This window comes from Anguilla anguilla, chromosome 5, assembly GCF_013347855.1.
Source record: "Anguilla anguilla isolate fAngAng1 chromosome 5, fAngAng1.pri, whole genome shotgun sequence".
Lineage (NCBI taxonomy): Eukaryota > Metazoa > Chordata > Actinopteri > Anguilliformes > Anguillidae > Anguilla > Anguilla anguilla.
The window spans coordinates 51,134,731-51,153,862 of record NC_049205.1 but is presented as its reverse complement, the minus strand read 5'-3'; the positions used below and the strand labels follow the sequence as shown (position 1 = coordinate 51,153,862).

General features: G+C 42.6%; 1 protein-coding gene across 5 annotated transcripts; it reads right to left on the bottom strand.

The window, feature by feature from the left end:
• Nucleotides 1-741: 741 nt before the first annotated feature.
• Nucleotides 742-18,895, bottom strand: arntl1b (aryl hydrocarbon receptor nuclear translocator-like 1b). 5 transcript variants are annotated; one of them, XM_035419834.1, is made up of 20 exons: nt 18,763-18,895; nt 15,313-15,454; nt 12,461-12,535; nt 11,917-12,064; nt 11,600-11,620; nt 10,228-10,266; nt 9,686-9,721; nt 8,990-9,147; nt 8,416-8,495; nt 8,144-8,236; nt 7,875-7,992; nt 7,049-7,198; nt 6,110-6,356; nt 4,679-4,785; nt 4,062-4,212; nt 3,140-3,228; nt 2,564-2,672; nt 2,110-2,203; nt 1,536-1,629; nt 742-1,433 (listed from the first exon to the last, which is right to left on the bottom strand). In XM_035419834.1, exons 4-20 carry the CDS (start codon nt 12,054-12,056, stop codon nt 1,276-1,278), a joined length of 1,884 nt encoding a protein of 627 aa, XP_035275725.1. In that variant the 5' UTR covers nt 12,057-12,064; nt 12,461-12,535; nt 15,313-15,454; nt 18,763-18,895; the 3' UTR covers nt 742-1,275. The 5 variants fall into 5 exon arrangements, with proteins under 5 accessions (XP_035275725.1, XP_035275727.1, XP_035275726.1 ...); XM_035419836.1 differs by having other exon boundaries at nt 15,380-15,454; XM_035419835.1 differs by lacking the exon at nt 18,763-18,895 and adding an exon at nt 18,509-18,534.
• Between the last annotated feature and the right edge of the window lie 237 nt (nt 18,896-19,132).

Sequence of the window (19,132 nt, the reverse complement as noted above, 5' to 3'; positions counted from 1 at the left end):
CCTCTTAACTGTCTTTGAGTCATTGTAGCCTTTTCCATGGGGGTTATGTCACGAAGCAGGAATACTGAGATTGCTGGTTAACTGGGCTGAGAAAAACCCAGCACAGCTCTTTCTTTTTTACTTCAGTTCCTGTTCCAGATTTGGGAGTGTCCCAGGTTTTACTCGGTGCAGTTATCCAGCTAAATCCTGCTTTGTGAAACAGGGCCCTGTTCAAGTAACTTGGCCCTGTGGGTTCTTCAAATATAAATGCACTACTGGAGGCTGTTTTAATGAGACACTATAGCTGCAGGCTACACTGATGTCTTTAGGTTCAAGAGTGCAAATGTAGCCTGAGATTTTATAACTTACTTTGTAGTCATGCTGGGTTCCTGCCCCCACCCCCACCCCCACCCGCCCCAAAAAATATATATACAAATTTATAATAATCATAAATCGGATATGTGGTGCTAAAGCATTAAAAGGCTATATACTTCATGTAATTTGGCAGTATGGTGCATTTAGCTTATGTTTGAAAATATTTTCTTGGTGCCACTGAAACTGCCTACCATTTGCCTCTCCAAATGTCTACCAAGCAGCCACTGGAGGGCAGTAGAACACCAAAATCCCTGATTCACACACAAGCTGAGGAAACTGAGCGGAACTAATTAAATGATGCTCTGCTCCTTCAACTGTAAAATTCCTCTTTTGAGCTCTTCCCTTCGCCAAACCAAATCACCCACTGAAAGTACATACTACAGTAGATAAGAGACAAACGTACATTTTATTTTAAAAATATCTCAGTGGCGATACAATACACTAATAACCATATATTTCGAGAAAAGATTTCTTACATGATTGAATAAACGTGTTATGATAAAAGTCTCAGAAGGAAATGTTCAACATGGAGACGTGTAGTGTGTAAAACCTCAAACACTAGAACAGCACGCGTGAAAGAAAATGACATCGCGCAGGTGATCCTGCTGCATGTTAACTGCCCAGAGAGCCTGGAGAACTGGGTCAGTAACGGAAGCGGTGACGCTCGGCTGCTCCCGGCCTGTGAGGGGGCTGTAAATGCCGAACGATCCATCCCAGAATCCTTTGCGAGTCCTGTTAAAGAGCTTATCAGTTTCCTCGTTTGGCTGGCAGTGCCGTTGTGAGGCCGGGACAGGTCCTGCTCATTCTCACAATAAGAGCGTCCAGTCCTTCCTCCGGCCTATCCCAAGACTCCCACCCCAGCCCATTGAGTCCGGTCTCTCCAGCGCGCCCTCTGTTGGCAGGGCAGAGCGTGGCGGGCTCTCACAGGGGCCAGGGCAGGTCGCTGAAGTCCACGGGGCCCCCCAGCCCCGCGTCAGCCTCCAGCAGGCTCATGATGACCGCCATGGCCGCCTCGTCGTGACTGGGGCTGCTGGACCCGGGCTCGTCCATGATGCTGATGCTCAGGTGAGAGTTCTCGCCTGCAGCGTGAGAAAAACGATCATTTAAACTCAGACTTGCAGGCGGGGAAGAAAGCTGGACATTAGCTGTGTTATAAACAGGAAACGGGGCGGCAGGCTTACTGGTGAGGGAGTTGTTGGAGTAGGGGTAGCCGATGGAGTCAGGCCCCGGGATCATGCCTGCAGATGGAAGGTCTGGAGTTCCACCATTCTGAATCTGTGAGGTCAAGCAGGGCAGTGGGTTAGTATGTCACTGACGTCACAGAAATCTGTCATTCACTTAATTATTTAAAAACTTAATTTAGTTCTGCGATCTGAACTCATTAAAACCATTTCAAAACCCCCATGCGACTAACCATAAGGCTCTGCAAATACAAACAGCAATATTTTTTTTGGTGCAAAAACAGTGATGTACATGATAATCCACCCAGACAGCCTTACTATAACGTAACATTTCATACAAAATAAAACCAATATTACAATGAAGAAAATACACATTTTGGACTGAGTTGATAGATTAATTGACCAATTTAATTGATTTAACCAGACTTCTACATAAGAAATGGATAGTTACATTAGAGGTGCTACTGTGAACCAAGCGACATCAAAAACAGTTAATCAAATAATGAATGCACCCTGTGTGTGTGCAATTACACACGCACACACACACACACACACACAGACAGGTGCTCCTCACCTTCTTGCCCCCTGGGGAGGATGTGTCTGGTGGGGGGGTGCTGGTGATGTTGAGAGGGCTAGAGCCACAGCTAGAGGGCGATGAACCCCGAATCCTGCCAGGTAGAGACCCCGTTGAAAACAGTTGCGCTTCACATTTTTACAAATATACACCTGGCTCGATTATTACATTGAACTTAATCAGTATGTACTATATCAATGTAGGTCAGGATTACTGTTGACTTACTAGCTAGCAGAATTACTGACCAAGTATGAATACACAGCTTATCACTGAGGAAGAAGTTAAACTATTTACAATAATGTGAAGAAGATTTACAACAATAACATAATAAATGTTATTAAATATTGAATTAAACTGGTAATCTTGAGATTAAATAAAGATAAATAAGGTAATATACTATAAACAGACAGCAGAGTAATTAAGATGGACGCAGGATGGACTATGCTTCTCGTACCTCTGGATCTCCATCACTTCCTCAGCGATCATGCGGCCGATCTTGCCCGCCCCTGCCCGTGTGCCCCCGGGGATGCCAGGCACAGTCTGGAGAGCCCGTTTCCCGGTGCCTGTGCCAAAAGAACGCCCGTCATCCTGAGCATAAATTAACTGCAGGTAGCTAGGAAGCCATTTAGCTGGCTGTTATAATGAAATGCATTTTTTATGTAAATGCTGTTTAACAAAGCATATGCAGCTGCCTGTTTTTAGTAGAACATGACATCAGCTATGCTCCTGATAGCCTTGGTGCCGTGGGTCATTTTGCATCACTTCCTGTCGACCGGTAATTCAAGGGAAAGTGTTTTTTAATTGGACAGTTCGCACAAAAAACCCCCACAGCCCTATTGAGGTTAATGCACCTGGTAGTCATTAATGTTTTATACGAAGATGTGAAAGATGCCCATTGAGGTAAAGGTTGCAGCCATCTTTCACATCTTTGTATGAAACATTAATGACTACCAGCGCACTAATGCGCTGTCACAACACACACATATCAGGCACAGAGTCGTTTTAAACAGATTTTGGGGGGACGGCTCACCGTCCCCTGCAGTCAGCACGCTGTCCATGCTTTGCGGGGACGCGGTCAGCTGAGGATAGCTCGGCTCAGTGCCGTCAAGCGCACTGCCTCTGCAGGAGAGAGAGAGAGAGAGACGGAGGGAGGGAGGGGGAGAGGAAAGTGTACTTTAGTTCACACCTCAATAAGCATTCAGCTCACAGCCACTCAGCCATGTCCCTGTAGCCACAGTTAACAGGGAGCCCCCCCATGCATAATGCAGGGGGAACCAAAACAAAACAAAAAAGAACTACAATAAATCACATACACACTGATTTTACAACGCTGCAGCCAGAATATAATAATCACCAACGCGGTACAGTGATTTGTGTACAGTGAACGGTCTGCAGTATTTCTCCTGACACTCATCATGTACAGCATATACGCTTCTTCAGACGCTCTCATCCAAAGCAACATATGGTATATAGATATATACATTTTTCAGTACATATAGTCCCCCTTGAATTGATAGCACAATGCTCTACAAGTGAGCCACAGGTAGCTACTCTCACCAAGACTGAGAAATAAAAATGTAAGAAAAGGTTATGGAGGAAGAAAAATTGTATTAAGAAAAGTATAGCCCTTATCAGTGCAATACAGCTGTGAGAAACTGTAACTTGCAATAAAAAGGAAAAAAGGTGGTAAAAATCCTCTGCTGGCCCTTCACCATGCATCAGAGCTGGAGAGGAACGATTACTGACTCAGTTATTTGGTGGAACAGACTGAGAGAGCCAGGCTGGGAAGTTAAGTTAAGTGCTATGGGACCTGAAATGACCACAGAGAGTCAGGAGCTCAAGTTTATAGTCCTGTGAAAGACAGCCTGTCCTACAGCAGTTTTTTCAGCTTGGTCCAGAAAGAGCAAGCAGGTCTATGAACCACCCTGGGAGGCGGGAACAAGGACACTTACGAGACGACGGTGTTGGTGGAGACGATGTACTCCACCTCTTTGGTCCAGGGGTTCATGAAGCTGAACCAGCGACTCCTGAGGGTGATGAAGGAGCCATCCTTCACCTTGAACTTGTAACAGCTGGTGCTGATCTTCTCCCTCATCTGCAGAACTGAGAATTTCAGGCTGTGAGCTCACACAAGATCTATGTGTGTATACATACTTTTATTTAGTGAAATAAAAATGAAATTTTCCCAACGAATGCCCTCATGGTAGGCCACCTGCTTAAATAGTGTACATTTTTATAAACTCCACTTTTTACAGAGGACTGCTTAATGAAGAAGTTCAGGTGAACTGTTCGGGGTCATAAGTGATCAGCTTTACCACTAAGAAATTAGGGAAACATTAACGACCAATCTTGATCTCTTCTGGTTCAGTAACTTTCTCACTAGTTGTGTCAAATACTTGGATATCATCAACAATATTCTTCTCGTTTTGAACCACTTCTTGTTCGACTGTATCCCTGTGTGTTAGTCTAATTTCACATATTCCACTCAAGGCTGTTAAACGGAAAGGGAACTGTCCTATCGAACGGCACATGCCATAAACAGCCCAACAGATCTCTTCCGGTCCTGTACCTTGTCTGTGGCATTCAGCCAGGTGGCCGATGTCATCCTGGTGGAAATATTCATAGAACGACGTCCCCAACAGCTCTTGGGGTAAATAGGCCAGGATCGCAGTTGCTCTGAACGTGGAGACACAAGCATTTGTTGTTTTAGAAAACAAGAGGAGTGGAAATCCATTATGAGACACAATTAAAAGTAACAAGCTCCATTTTTGTACATTTTTCCATGATTTTGCTGGTGCAGTCCACGTACTCCGTGACCTCACAACACAGCTCCTTGACAAGAGACACTTAGCTCAGCACTCTAAGCCTCAGTGCCCTCAAAAAAGACAACCAATTCTTCACTTGGCTCTAGAGGAAAAGGCCTTAAATGAATCATGGTCTTCAACCAAGTCCTTTTATACTGATCATGAAATCAGGCGTTTTGGCACTGAGCTAGAGAGAGATGATGGTCGGGAGGGGAACCAAAGAGTTCCACTATACCAAAAATCGATTAACACTCAAGAGCAAGGAATTCAAGTGACTTAGCTTTGCCAAAACACAGAGGTATGAATGAATTCAAAAAAAATAATTCATTTTTAGAAGCTTTGAATCAACAGTTATTACAAAGACTCATCGAAAATGTGTCACATCCACCCGCTGAATTAACTGGAACAGCCCGGGGGGGGGGGGGAGGGGGTGTTACAGGAGCAGAGTGCTTTCGTAACCCAGGGATGGCGATATTTTTAGCCTGTGTGTCCCATTCAATCTCATGCTGGGGCTCCACTTGGACCCACGACGGGGAGCTTGGGCCAGGGCTAAAATTGGAAGATCTCTCCCACACACAAGCTGCGGCTCTAATTCCAAAGCCAGACGGTTAAGGAGGCTGAGGATGGTGCCCAGGCCAAAGCCTAGATTCTCTCCAGGTTCCAGGCTCATCCACTCGCACCGCTATATCCACGGGTCTCAAAACTAAGCCTGTTAATTCCGCTGAGAGGCCACGACTCAAACCACCCTTAGCTGGGGCCAGGTCACAGAGCATCAGGGGGAGACAGTATGTGCCTGCTGGTGCGATGCTTAAGTTTATGTTGCTCTCATGATCTCCCCAATCGTTATTTCTGGAACTTACGTGTCCTTGGCAGTCAACCCCAGTCAAAATGTCGGTTTGCTAATCCATATATAACTTTGGTGTTAAGACTGTGCTTGCGTAAAGCTCATTCCTCATTTGTTTAGTCCAATGCTCCACTGCAACTCATCATTGGGGTGTATGTTCCAAACTTAACTGATATATGATAAGGCTACCCAATACTTTACCAACAGACTGCTTTCCAATCACATATATGAAGCAATACATAAATAAAATATACAAAACAATACACCAGATCTCTGAAGGTGCCAAGAAAGCCACCAAAAATGGGTCTTCCCATAAATTCAGAGAGAAGCACTGTTCGACGAGTCCCCTCACCTCTGATCGACGAAGACGAACTTGCCGTCGATGGCGTGCCGCGAGACGTACTCGGTGGGCTTGACGCGGATGTCGCCGTGGGTGGGCTGGGGGAGGATGTGGGGGTGGAGCCGGCCGATGGCCACCAGGCAGCTGAGGTTGCAGCCCTCGTTGTCGGGCTCGCTGTCCTCGTCCAGCCCCATCTTGGTGGGCGGCCAGCTCTTCAGGTATCCTGTGCTGTGGATGGTGCAGAAGCTCTTGCGGTCAGCTATCATTTTGGAGGGGAAAAAAAAAACAAAAACACACACACGTTCCCCCACTGTCAGCAAAAGGCCTGCGCATCACAGAAAATGTCCGCCACCACTTAACATCTGCCAGTCTAGTAAAAATTATTTAATGATGAATAGTTCTGTTCCCAACAAAATTATTCATTATTAACCCTTTCACAAACATGTACACACTTCACAAGTCCTCAAGTAAAACTAAGCTTCATAGGTCATAGGCCATCACATGATTTAAATGTGCATTGAAATTCATATGAACTTGCTAAATCATACAATAATGGACTTAAACTGCTGCTTTTAATGATCTGCTGAGCTCAGATTCTCAATGCAAAAGATGGCTTATATTTAATGTGTCACTAGTCTCACACATTAGGGATGAAGTACATTACATAGCTATATTTGATGCGTCACTTGTGTCACATTATAAATGATGTAAATAGCAGGTGTACATAGCTATATTAGATGCGTCACTTGTGTCACATTATAAATGATGTAAATAGCAGGTGTACATAGCTATATTAGATGTGTCACTCATGTCACACATTAGGAATTATGTATATGTACTGCATGTACTGCTATAGGAATAAGTCTCCAGTAGTACACTTGTAATAAAATCTCCAAGCTGCGATATGGGTCAAGCAGCATAAACAGCATGGGGGGGGAGAGGGGTAGGTACCTTTCTTTTTGGAGCAGGTGGAGGGGAACTCCTTGTCCTCCACCTTCACGGAGGGCTTGTTGCACTTCATCCTGCAGAAGAAGGAGCGCCGGGCCCCCGAGCACAGCCTGGACGGGCTGGGGGCGATGTCCGTCTTCACGGGAAGACCAGCTTCAGACAAAGCACAGCACGCCGTTATCACCATGCACTGCAGCTTCCATTATCACTGTTACACCACTATCGCCTTTACACAGCCACTGCCATGCCTACACTCATATTATTACCACCATTACTACTGTTGTATTGTTACTAGGGGTGTAATAGTTCTCCAAATCCATCGTTCAGTGTAAACCTTCGTTTCTAAGCCGTTGATAGCTTTGGATTTTTTGGGGGACAGAAGGGAAAAGCGAAAAGCAAAAACATGTGTTTCTTTATGTTTTTTTAAATCAGTTATAATTTAATACATAAAGAACATTTACTGACCATATTTAGGATTTAGGAGTAAAACTGCACCTTCACTTATTTTCATAATAACAGTACTTAAATGGTCATTGAAAACTAAGAAAAAAATCCTCACTGATGACAAACTGATGAAAAGGGAACAGTGCTGTGTTGGAATGTTCAACCACACATTTATGGATATTCTTCAACCAAGCTAATCCACAATTAAGTTTTTAAAATATGTTTTACCACTGTTAAATTATTGTCCATATTACCGTTACACCCTTTATATCTTCACTGCCGCTACTTCTCTTACACTGTTACATTATTGCTCACTACTCTTACACTCTTACTCTATTACCACAGTTGCATAATTACTGGCATTACTACTCTAAGGGGCCTTTACTTTTGGCATCAATGAGTCGTTCTCGTGGTGCTGTGTCTGATGAGGACAACTGCTCCTTGACTTTGGCAATGTCTTTCGGATGCAGATAGTCAAACAGACTCTGTCCAATCAAATCATTCTGGAGAGAGAGAGTGAGAGAGAAGTATAAATAACATAATAAAAAAAAGACATAATTCACACTTGTGTACATTATATGTTTTCACTAATATTTGAGAAACTAATTATGAGAACATAAAAACGGGTGTTTGTAGCCTTGGGACGGGGCGTACTTGGCTGTAGTTGAGGATTTTATAGACCGACTCCGACACGAAGAGAATCTTCCCACGGTCGCAGCCAACGACAAACAGAAAGCCGTCAGCAGCCTGTTGGGAGAAGAGAGAGGGTGTCATGTACACATGCGTTATCTTAACTTCCTGCCAAGCCATGAAGCAGGGTTAAATATACACATATACTTAATACACATGCACACACACACGCACACACACGCATGCACACACATGCACGCACATGCACGCACACAAAGCCATTAGAGCAAACCTACCCTTAATATTAAATGCTTCAGCTCATCGTCTGAAAGGAAAGCTGGTTTGTAGTTTGCCTCTGTGTACGGGTTTGCAGCTCCTGAGAAAATTAATTGTGCATTTCTTACTCCAGCTTAAACAAGTCAGCTGCAATCCTATTACTTTCAAAAATGTTTAATTTCCTACACAAAAATGAAAAACACAGAAATGAGTTTTTAGGGACCCTACACACAGACACATTCATGACACATTCATGATCAGCAGATATCATGAGTTTCAGTGGGGTCAATTCAATGGCAAATGGCAGTGATGACCATAAGAACACAGCACAGCTAGATCCAGTTGCTGTAGTCCGAGCTGAAAAACCACAGAGCCTTCAAGCTTAACCAGTCCCCTGAGGTAGGTGGGTTTTCCTACAGAACAAAATGAAAGCGACTAATATAGCTCACAGGCTACCTTCCCACCCTCTGTGCTGCCCACTCACTATACCCCCACCGTACGCGTACGCAGTGAGGTGTAAGCCTTCTGCCGGATACATTTTCCTGTCCGTAGGCACCCTGGGTTGTTGCTAGGATACCGACGGCCGACTCTCACCTCGTAGCGTCTTCATGTGCTGTACAGCCATGCGCAGCACGGTCAGCTTGTCCAGCTTGCGGGACATGGCATTGCAGGTGGGCACCAGCGACGCCAGCTCATCGATGAAGCTGTTCATCTTGTCCCGCCTCCGCTTCTCGATCTGGCTGTGGGCCTCCCTGTCGCAAAACAAAGAGCGAAAATGGGACTGAACCCTACCCTCCAAATGCGCAGCTGATGCGTTTGCAGAGAATGCACACAAGAACAAGTGTTTCCCAGTCCCAGTGTAAACAAGACACTTCCATTACTGAGAATGAGAACTCACAGCCATAAAGACCAAAGTAAAGAATCCTGCAAGTAGGTGACCCATAGTGAAAGAGTACCACATCCGTAGAGGAGATACACAAATTCTGTAACTATGGAAATATTTCGCTTAAGATATAGGGATATGGTGAATTTGAGTCTACATGAGCACCCCTGCTACTCAGCAGGTGCTAATAGCCATGAGCGAGAGATATGTCTCTCCTCCTGTCAGTGCTAGCTTTCTCCTGTAGGACTGTGTGGGCTGGGGTGTGGACAGTAGTCACTGATTTGTGGCACATGCTCTGATTCCAGAAGCATGATTTAAAATCCAAAATAAGAAGGGGAAAAAGGGGAGAAATTATAAAAAAGTAGAGGAAGAGACCCGATATTCCCTGAGAGAAAAGTGTCCAATACCTGGCATTCTTAATCCGGCCAGGCTGGTCACAGTCCCTGTGGAGAGGGGGGAGAGAGAGAGATGTTCAGGGGCAAAAGTCTTTCCCATACAGTGCATAAGACTTTAGGAAAGAGATATTTCAAGTAAGACAGGGTTTGTATACGGTAGTTTGTTGTTGCAATATTATTTATTCAGAGAATGTTCTTATCCAAAGAAACCTAACAGGGCAACTACAAGATACATGAACTGGATATAACAAGAGCAACAAGGGCATGAGAACAGAACAGCCAGGAACACTGATCCTGAAGCAAAATAACAATGCTGAAACACAAACATCCAACAGAAACTGGTTTCTGATTTAAGATAAGGACGCGTCTTATGTAAAGAAAATTCTGCCTTATACAACCCATTGCATCGCAGCCATCAGTTTTTCACTGTTGGTTTAATAAGTTCTTACACAACCAGGCATCAGAATTAAAGACTCATTTCTGGTATTTAATGCCAGCTATAATGTGCAGATCTACTGCAATCGCACTGATCCATATTCAGTTTTTGAGTTTACCTTCCAAGTTGTTTATCCTTATCTGTGTCCATGCTATCCCTTCAAAAGAAGAAAAATAACGAGTTACTTGCAAGAAATGTAAAGATAACACAGAATGATTTCATGCAATTTTTAAAACTAACGCACATTACAGTTAATCATTTATATCCAGGGCAAGACGAAGCATGTTACAGTAGCACAATCACTACCTATCACTATAAGCATGTAAAATCCTGCACATTTTGAAATAAAAATCGGCACACCATAAACTGCCGTCAAATAAAACTGACAATGACAATGATAAGCTAGTGTCCTGAAAAGAATGGAACCAGGCAAGCAATTCCACCTGCTCTGAGGAAAGTCAATAGCTAGCATGTTGTAACAAAGCAGACAGACACTGATCTTAAGCTGGTGGTAAGCTGATCAAACCATCATTACTAATATACTAACAACTAATTTGACCCAAGCACTTATTAAACAGCTAAGTCAGTTACCCTTCTGTGTAAGTGCTTCTGCTCTATGCATCCCACATAAAAAAGCATTTATGTGTGTGATATCTAGCTCATTCTGGGTTTGCGCCAATTACTGCAATGTGATATCGTGTTAGACTCCAGGGGAGCTAAAAAGGATACAAGGCAAAGCAGCAACACAGGTACAGAAGGGAATTGACCTCATTTCAGACTGAATATTCAGTCAATTTTTCCCCCAGCTCTCACTTGCGAAAGAGATAACATCAATGAGACCTCCTGCTTCATATATATGAATAACATATAACTTTAGTGGGACCCTGTTCATGCCTGCTGGGGATTCCATCGCTTACTGCAGTAAATATAAAAATCTGATTTAAGATTATCTTATACAATACATTTCCTTAGGGCACTTGACTATGCTACCCAGGGACCTGACCAGCAGTTAGTGTAGGTGTATTCATATCAAACACTGACAAAGCTCTCTTTCACAGTGACTCACTTGTACTGGTATATTAGCAAGGAACAAACATATAATTACAAATTTATCTTACAGTAACAAACAGGATCTGTGGACCTCGGGGTCAAAAATAAAGTTCAAAAACCTAATTAATATTCAGTAGGAATCATAATTCTATTTACATTGAAGGAATAGGTGACTTATAAAATTGTAGTTGCAGGTATAATCGAATGATGCTTTAATTCCAATATCTTCTGAGATTCTCTGCAGCATAACTAAAAAGGTACTATAGCATGTAAAAGCACAAAAATGAAGGAGTTTTCAAAGTCTTTGGCCATGTTGGTTATTGTAAGGAAAGAAAGATATAAGGAAATGTTTTTTGCTTTAATACTCTAGAGTCTGGAAAGTGATACATTGCTTACATTAAAAATTTCTAAAATGAATAAACACTTTTCTTAATACTCACTCAAAAGGAAATCCATCAATTCTGAAAAAGCAAGGACATTGACTGGTTAATGGTTTCAGCAGGCACGTAGAGGTCAATGTGTCAACAGCAATGTAAATCCTAATTGCCATGTAATAGAACACATATTCCAAACTGATTCCATTCAGGTCATAATTGTGCAATAATCAAAAGCTGATTATGGCATTATGTTCAAGAATACAGGGTAAGAAAATATTTGCTGTACTGATGGATGTCATATTAAAGGAAGTCATGCATTGTGGCATCCCTCTGTGAAGATCGGTATCTGAAAGGCTGTGTTGGTAGGGCAGGGGGCTTACTGATAGTCTGTGGAGCTGCCCTTCCTCTTGCGCGTGTAATCGATGCCTGAAGCGCTGATGGAGCTGCTGATCAGGCTGGTGGCTCCGGGGGACATGAACTCATTCATCGTTGAAGAAATGTCCATTCTTTGGTCTGCCATCAGTTCACCTACGGCAGCAAGGAACAGACAATACTGTATATATCCTGGTCCACTGAGTTACTGAAAATATAAAGCCGTTAGGTATGCATACATATATTAGCGTCTAGTAGCTATACCGTAGCTTTACATAGTAGTTTATGTACAGCATACAGTAACTATACTGTAGACATATGTGATAGTTTACATATATAATAACTAGTGTATTTTTCCCTGAAATGCAAAATGATTTGCTGCAGTGCTGCCTATAGCAGTAACTGTAGAAACAAACTGTTTATGCTAACAGAAACCATCGTAATAACCATAATCACCAGTGTCATCATCATCATAAATTATGCAATTAATAAAATCTACACTATGCTTTTCAGATATCACAAAACTGAGAGCCTGCAGGTTTGGACACTCACCACAAATGTTCGTTCAGGCGGTTCTTCTCAAAGCATCTCTTTGAGAACAGTCCGTCTGTTCCCAGGTTCTCCAGTCTGGAAAGGAAGCCAGGGCACGGGTCAGGCTTTTAGCTTGAACCTTAATGGCCTGCTTAGGTAACCAGCATGTCGTAACCCAGCAAACACTGCCGATTTCCTACTCTGCAATATGATCCAAGAATACATCTACCGGTAACATTAACTGGTCTTGCATAAAGAAGCTACCTAAACGGATCTTGCATAAGCAATTCTACCTACATGGGAGATATTGGCCTCCCAGCTGGGGCTGCAGGGAGGACTGTGGATCAGGTTGTCATGCTGTGACTCATGCATTATTTCTGCAGCTCGATGTGTCAGTGCTCAGTTTGCTGAAGATTTACAGGAAGCAAACACATCAAGGAGACGTGGAAGGCCTGGATTCCACCAACATTCGTACTTAACATCAACATACAAATACATGCCTTTTATTTTCTCCACCTTACACAATTTGGCAAGTTAAGCGGGCCCAAATTCTAACTAAAATTTAAAAGTTGGTGTCGCAAAAAAAAACCTCACATCTCCAAAAATCCACAAGAATGGGAACCGGAAAAAGGAACAGGGAAAATTGTTTTTCTGATTTACCAACACAGCTTTATGGTTTAATTGTGTGGAGGACTGAGTCAACTTTATTAGTCGTTGGGTTATAAATCTTTTACAATATGTAGCTGCACAAGAACTTTACAACACCGCAATGATAAAAAAAGAAGAACATACACGTTTTTAAAAAATATACCAATGATTTACTATTTGCTATAGGCCTATTTATTAGGCAAAAGCTAAGGATAAGTGTGGCCTTCTGCCCATCTGAAGGCAATGGGATAAAAGCTGCTGAAAAGCCATATGTTCAAAGGATTGGGTTACCTACTTCATTTAATGAAACTGAATCAGCAGGAAAAAGGCTTTAGCTAAACATGTATTTTCAGTCCTGTTACTAAAAACAAGACTCTGGTTTTGCAGTGATAAGGCCAAGTTGCCTTGTTTTTGAAAGGGTCTCTTGCTTCCAGATCATGTTCTCTGAACCTCATTTTACTCAAAAATCGTGTTTCTATCGGAAACCTTTCACCAAATGCCCAAAAACAATTTCCTTCTCAATTTCTCTGTATTACGAGAGGTCCTTCTGGATGCCACATTTACACTGGCTCCATAAAGTGCTCTTCAAAAAGGAATCAATAGATGAGTGAATCAAAGTAAACAGTCACTTTCTTATCCTTTATTTGAACCTCAAAAAATACCCTTAAGAATCACCACTACCATTAAAAATGACGGTGGCATCCCCGATTCTCCAACCAAACCAGAACTAATTCCTTCCATGGTTCTACATGGGTCTGTTTTTATGCTGCTCTTTCCTCCCCTGCTTAGGTCTATATGACATCACTACATTCATGTGCAATCACATGTCTGAACAAAGGTGAATCATGGAAGCTTAATGCGGTAAACACAGTCTACGTGCCCGTGTGGTTTGGTTCATTAACTGTAATAACCTGAACCATAATGCAGATACCCAGGCAGACATATCTCTTGGTTTTTATTGATATTCTCATAACTATACTAATTGTGCACACATCCACTTGAATATAAACATTCCCAATGGGATACATATCGTGGGGTACACAGAAGCAGGAGAATACATATACACAAGCACACACACACACAAAACAATTGGGCGGTCTGATCAGCTAATTAGTGGTGCTCTGGTCTTCAGGATGCCAAGCCCATGTCCCCCCCCTCCCCCCCCCCCGGCTGGAAATAAGTCCTGCAGTGTAATGTAGAGGGCAAGCACCTGCACTTACCCAGAGTACCCCCATTTCACCAACTACCACCCCTCTTCCCTACCACTAGGCCACTTACTCAGCTACAACACAACACTGGCTCTGCCCACATACCACATACAAAAGCATGCCACTGCTCATTCCCTTTCTCTGTACAGTCACACACCCAGCCACAGTCTTCACCACTTGAGCCTCACTTCGTGTGCGTGTCTGTGTGTGTGTGTGTGAGAGAGAGAGAGAGAGAGAGAGCGAGAGAGAACGAGAGAGAGAGAGAATTCAGGTCAGGGTGAAAGTAGGTCAGCCGAATCCTTGCCCACTGAACAGCACCTAATATTCTGCCACCCCAAAAACAGTTTGCTTGGATGCTGTTCGTTTCATTTTTATTCTTTAAACTCAGGAAGTACGAAACCAATGTCTTCAATGCTTTGAGATAACGGTGCTTCAAACAAACCTCAGGGTGTTTCTGACTACAGGAAGCTACACCTTTGATCAAAGACACAACACACGCAACGCTCTGTTATCCCTTCTGCCTCAAAGTTATCTCATGTGGTAAACTTTCGTGCCACAGATTTGCACCACATCTGTACTGCATCTTCTATAGGGTGTTCATTTGTGGATCAGACCTGGCAATCTCTCCCTATGCCTACAGGATGCAAAATGCTCGCTTCTTAAGGGTGCAGCTGAGATTTCCTTTTTGAACATGTCAGTGCCCTTGCCTCAATAACGTGTGCCAGCGAATGTGTGTGTGATAAGTAGTAAATGTCACTAGCACAGAGAGTAGCTTTGAACTTTGCGTAGGCCTGTACATGACCGTTACTGAATTTTACTTAAAGAGACAAATACCTTGAGAGATTACGCAGACAGCAAAAAGCACAAATGCTTCTTTATACTTATTTTTTTAAATTACAATGTGACTGTGCAATCTTTAGAACGTTCACCTAGATACCAAACAACCTACTAGCCAACTGGGCTTTCTCTTACACTCCAGAGTGCAAACACAGGGAATACAAGACTGTTTATCATCACCTTTCCCAGTTGTAGCAGAACAGTGGCAGGGTGTGGGAAGAATGTTCTTATGGCTTGTGGCACACACCTGTAGAAACCAGAAAGGCAGTGTTCCTGTTTTTGATCCAGAGTTTTCTTCTGGGATGAGAAGACAGGCAGGGATCTGGGGAGACAAGTAGTGATGGACACGTGAAGCTCGAATGACAAGCAGTACTGCCTTGTTGTGTCCACCATCAGTATCACCCCTAACACCACTGAACCAACAACACTGACCTTGCACCCAATGCAAGTCAGCAAAATATATCTCTCATCATTACAAACCTGGCTGCACCTTGATTATTGCAACAAAGCATTCAGAACTGTAGGCGTCATTAGGTGTGTGTGCCATTTCTAAGTGTCCCTTTGTCAATAACATGGCAAAGGATGATTCATCTGACTACATTCCTACAACAAAAGTATTGGCCCCTTCCTTTTTTCCTCTATTATTGCACGTTTGTCACAAAGCACATTTTTAAAATTATTATTTAATTTCACAACACTGTATATCATATTTCTCCATTGCATGGTAGTATATTACAGGTGCCCTTTGCACCACCATGCTCACTGAACATGCACATGTAATGAGCAGTTTGTGCACAGCAACCCGACTCAGGAATCCTGCTGTGTAGAGTTCTTAACAGACCATTCTTGACAAAACTGCCAACTTGAATCTAATAAAAATTTGGAGCCAACTGATTTAGAGTCACTGGCCTGCTTGGGGTTGTACTATCATGGCTAACAAAAAAAAGTAGCTATAAAGAATAAAGGTAGGCAAAAAGGAAAGATGAAATGCTGATGGGTCGGATTGAGGTAGGCTAACGAGAGATTGGCAGTTAACGTGCGGATCTGAAGTAGGCTAACAGGAAAGTTTAAATGTTGATGTGAAGCAGGGTAGCAGTTAAGATTAGCAGGTGATTTGTTGGTTTAAGGCAGGCCAACAGGAAGGACTGGTGGTCACAATGTCAGCCTGCCTGGTGATAACCAGGGCTCACAATGTGAAAACCTCTGGAAACGGTGAGCTGTTGATAAACCGCTTCTTTTGTGGTGCACTCTGTTGGCATGCAAAGGGCCTTCAACTGAACCTGACTTACACTTGCAGTCACCACAGAGGAGAGGCAGCACCCATACATGTCACAAGGAAAACAGGTAGCCTAATCCATACAATACATAAGCACCGTATTCCATGTCAAACGCATAACAGGATCAGGTTTCTCTGTGGCGTTCTTCATTTCTATCTTTAAATATGGTTTGAGTGCATGGACATCAATCCTTCTCTTTTTGTTATTCCATGAAAGCTTTCCGTATGGAAACACTATTCCCCACTAGCCTGGAATCATTCCTCAAAATTTCTAACCTCGTTTTTTCCGATTCATTAAGAGAGTGGGACTCAAAACCAGGGGAGTGCCGGGGGAGAAACAGAGCCTTGTACTGCGCAGCAATACACCAAACTTCAAACTGGGTCAACCTTTCCGGCGCCAGCACCCTCATTCTGCAGCGAGTTCCGCAGTTTCACCTTTTAGTGTGATTAAAATATAGATGAGTGCACTGGAAACTAGTCAACACATTTGCTTTAGCTGAGACACACTCTACTATGTCATGTCTTGATTTTTCTTTACAAACTGACCACAAGCACATAAGAGAACAAGAGAGGATTGCTCTTCAGCCTATGAACAAAATTAATTTTCCAAAAAAAATCCACTCCATTTTAGATTTTCTCTAAGAAATTTGAACCACTTGGCACGTCGGGCTGCATTTCTGGGCAGAAAATTCAAACGTTATGTAAAAAGAGAGAGAGAGAGAGGAGAGAGAGATTCAGTTCCTCCAATGACTAATGGCTAAGGGGATGATGATGCGCACACAGTGAGGGAGCAGAAATCTGCACAAGGTCCCGGCTGGCTAACACGCCAGCAAATGTAGCCTATATGTGCCCTAAAATTTCCTGCTGAGCCTGACAAGGTAGGCTATTACTCTGGGAGATTAACCTGGACAAAAATAAATAACTACCTGAAGCCATTTTGACAATTAGGCTATGTACAAGGCATAAGAATCCCCAAAGGCACACATGTAACATCTCAGACCAAAACTGAAACTATTACGTATAGGGGAAAGCATTTCTTAATTTCTCTACCCTACTTGTTCGTGTACATTGGCCTTTTACCACAACTGGTTAACTAGCCAACATTTACAGACCCTTCAAATAAAATTAAAACACAACACGGTCTAGTGTGCATGTTGTAAAATTGCAGTATTTCAGGAAAATGTGACAAAATGTTTGGTGTCTTGTAGGCCTACTTTGGAACATGCAGTCTAACCTTTATATGAAGTGAGATCTACTTTTACATTTTTGTATAGATTATTATCAATTACATTTTTGAAACCTTGACTTTTGTTAGAGAGGTATCAAAAAGTAGGCTACATATGTGGATGTTTCATTTCCTGCATCTCTTTTTAAAAACAAAATTACGTTACATGTGTCAGAATCGCTAGTAAGATGGTTTAAAAATGCGTCCATCTCCATGAACTTTGTATTCTTATTATCCTTGTTTCATGCAGAGCAGCGAATCAGCACTAAGCTACCGACTTCAGGCTTCTGTTTTCATTTAAGAGTCTGTGTATGTTGGCACATTCGTCTTTAAATAACAGCTGTGTTTTCTGTTCCTCAGACTGGTATACCCACATCTGCACCAGAACGTGTCGTGCATATAATTTACGACTGGAATACAATTTTCTGCGCATTGCCTTACAGATTATTTTAGTATAGCCAGCGATTTCTGGTTCTCCGAAATTCTCATTGTAGCCTACACGAGACACTTGAAGAAAAAAAAATCATCCCATGAAGAATAATAGCTGTAACACCAAGGACAGCGTATTGCCTTGGCAAGAGGTTGTGATCGATTAAGGTTTCAATACACCATGATACACCGTTTCATCCAGTTAAACTGACAGCTGTCAAATACCTACGACATTTGTAAACTAGCAAAATATCATTAACTGAAACAGAAATCTAGCTAAATATAGACTACACTGAAATTAGAATAATACTTCCTTATTTGTTTAAGCAACACTTAACCTTGCTGAAAACAGCCGCTTTACACGATTTACACAGACCATTTCGAACATCAACATTACTTTACAGTGACACTGTCAAATCGTTGTAAAAAAAAAGACAGTAGCCTACCGACTATCCTGGTGCGTGGTCTTGATCGGGATAAAATTCCAAACCCGATTATTTATTGACATTAAATCCTGCCCTACGCCTTTAAAAGTTATGTAGTACAGTCATGGGCTGCCCCTCCTCTCGAGCAAAAGACGGCAGTAAAGGTTTGTAGCTAGGGAGTTACTGAAAGCACGACAAAATATAACACAACATCTTAAAACAATTTACAGTTAAAGGCTACCATTGACAAACACAATTCAGAAAAGCCTACTTACGCGGGAAAGGTGGGAAACCACGTGTAAACCCTATCTAATAAATAATGTGATTTACAGCTGCAGGTTATGACCTACTTTTTTCTGTTCTGTGTTGTCTATCGCACCACTAACCTACTTTTTCAGCCAATTGCGTCTCTGGAACAGCCTACGTAAATCTGATAGCCAATCAGACACACACACACCGGAACCAAGTAACCAGTGGAAATAGCGACGGTCAAAACAAAAAATCCAATGAATTGCACTGTGTGCGTACTTGCTGACTCCGTAGTTGAACACGCCTCCATCCAATGGCAATATAGAAAGACTAATGAAGAAGCCCTCGTGGTTGCGCAACGGTAGGCTACTCCTCGAATCGCTATGACTAAATACG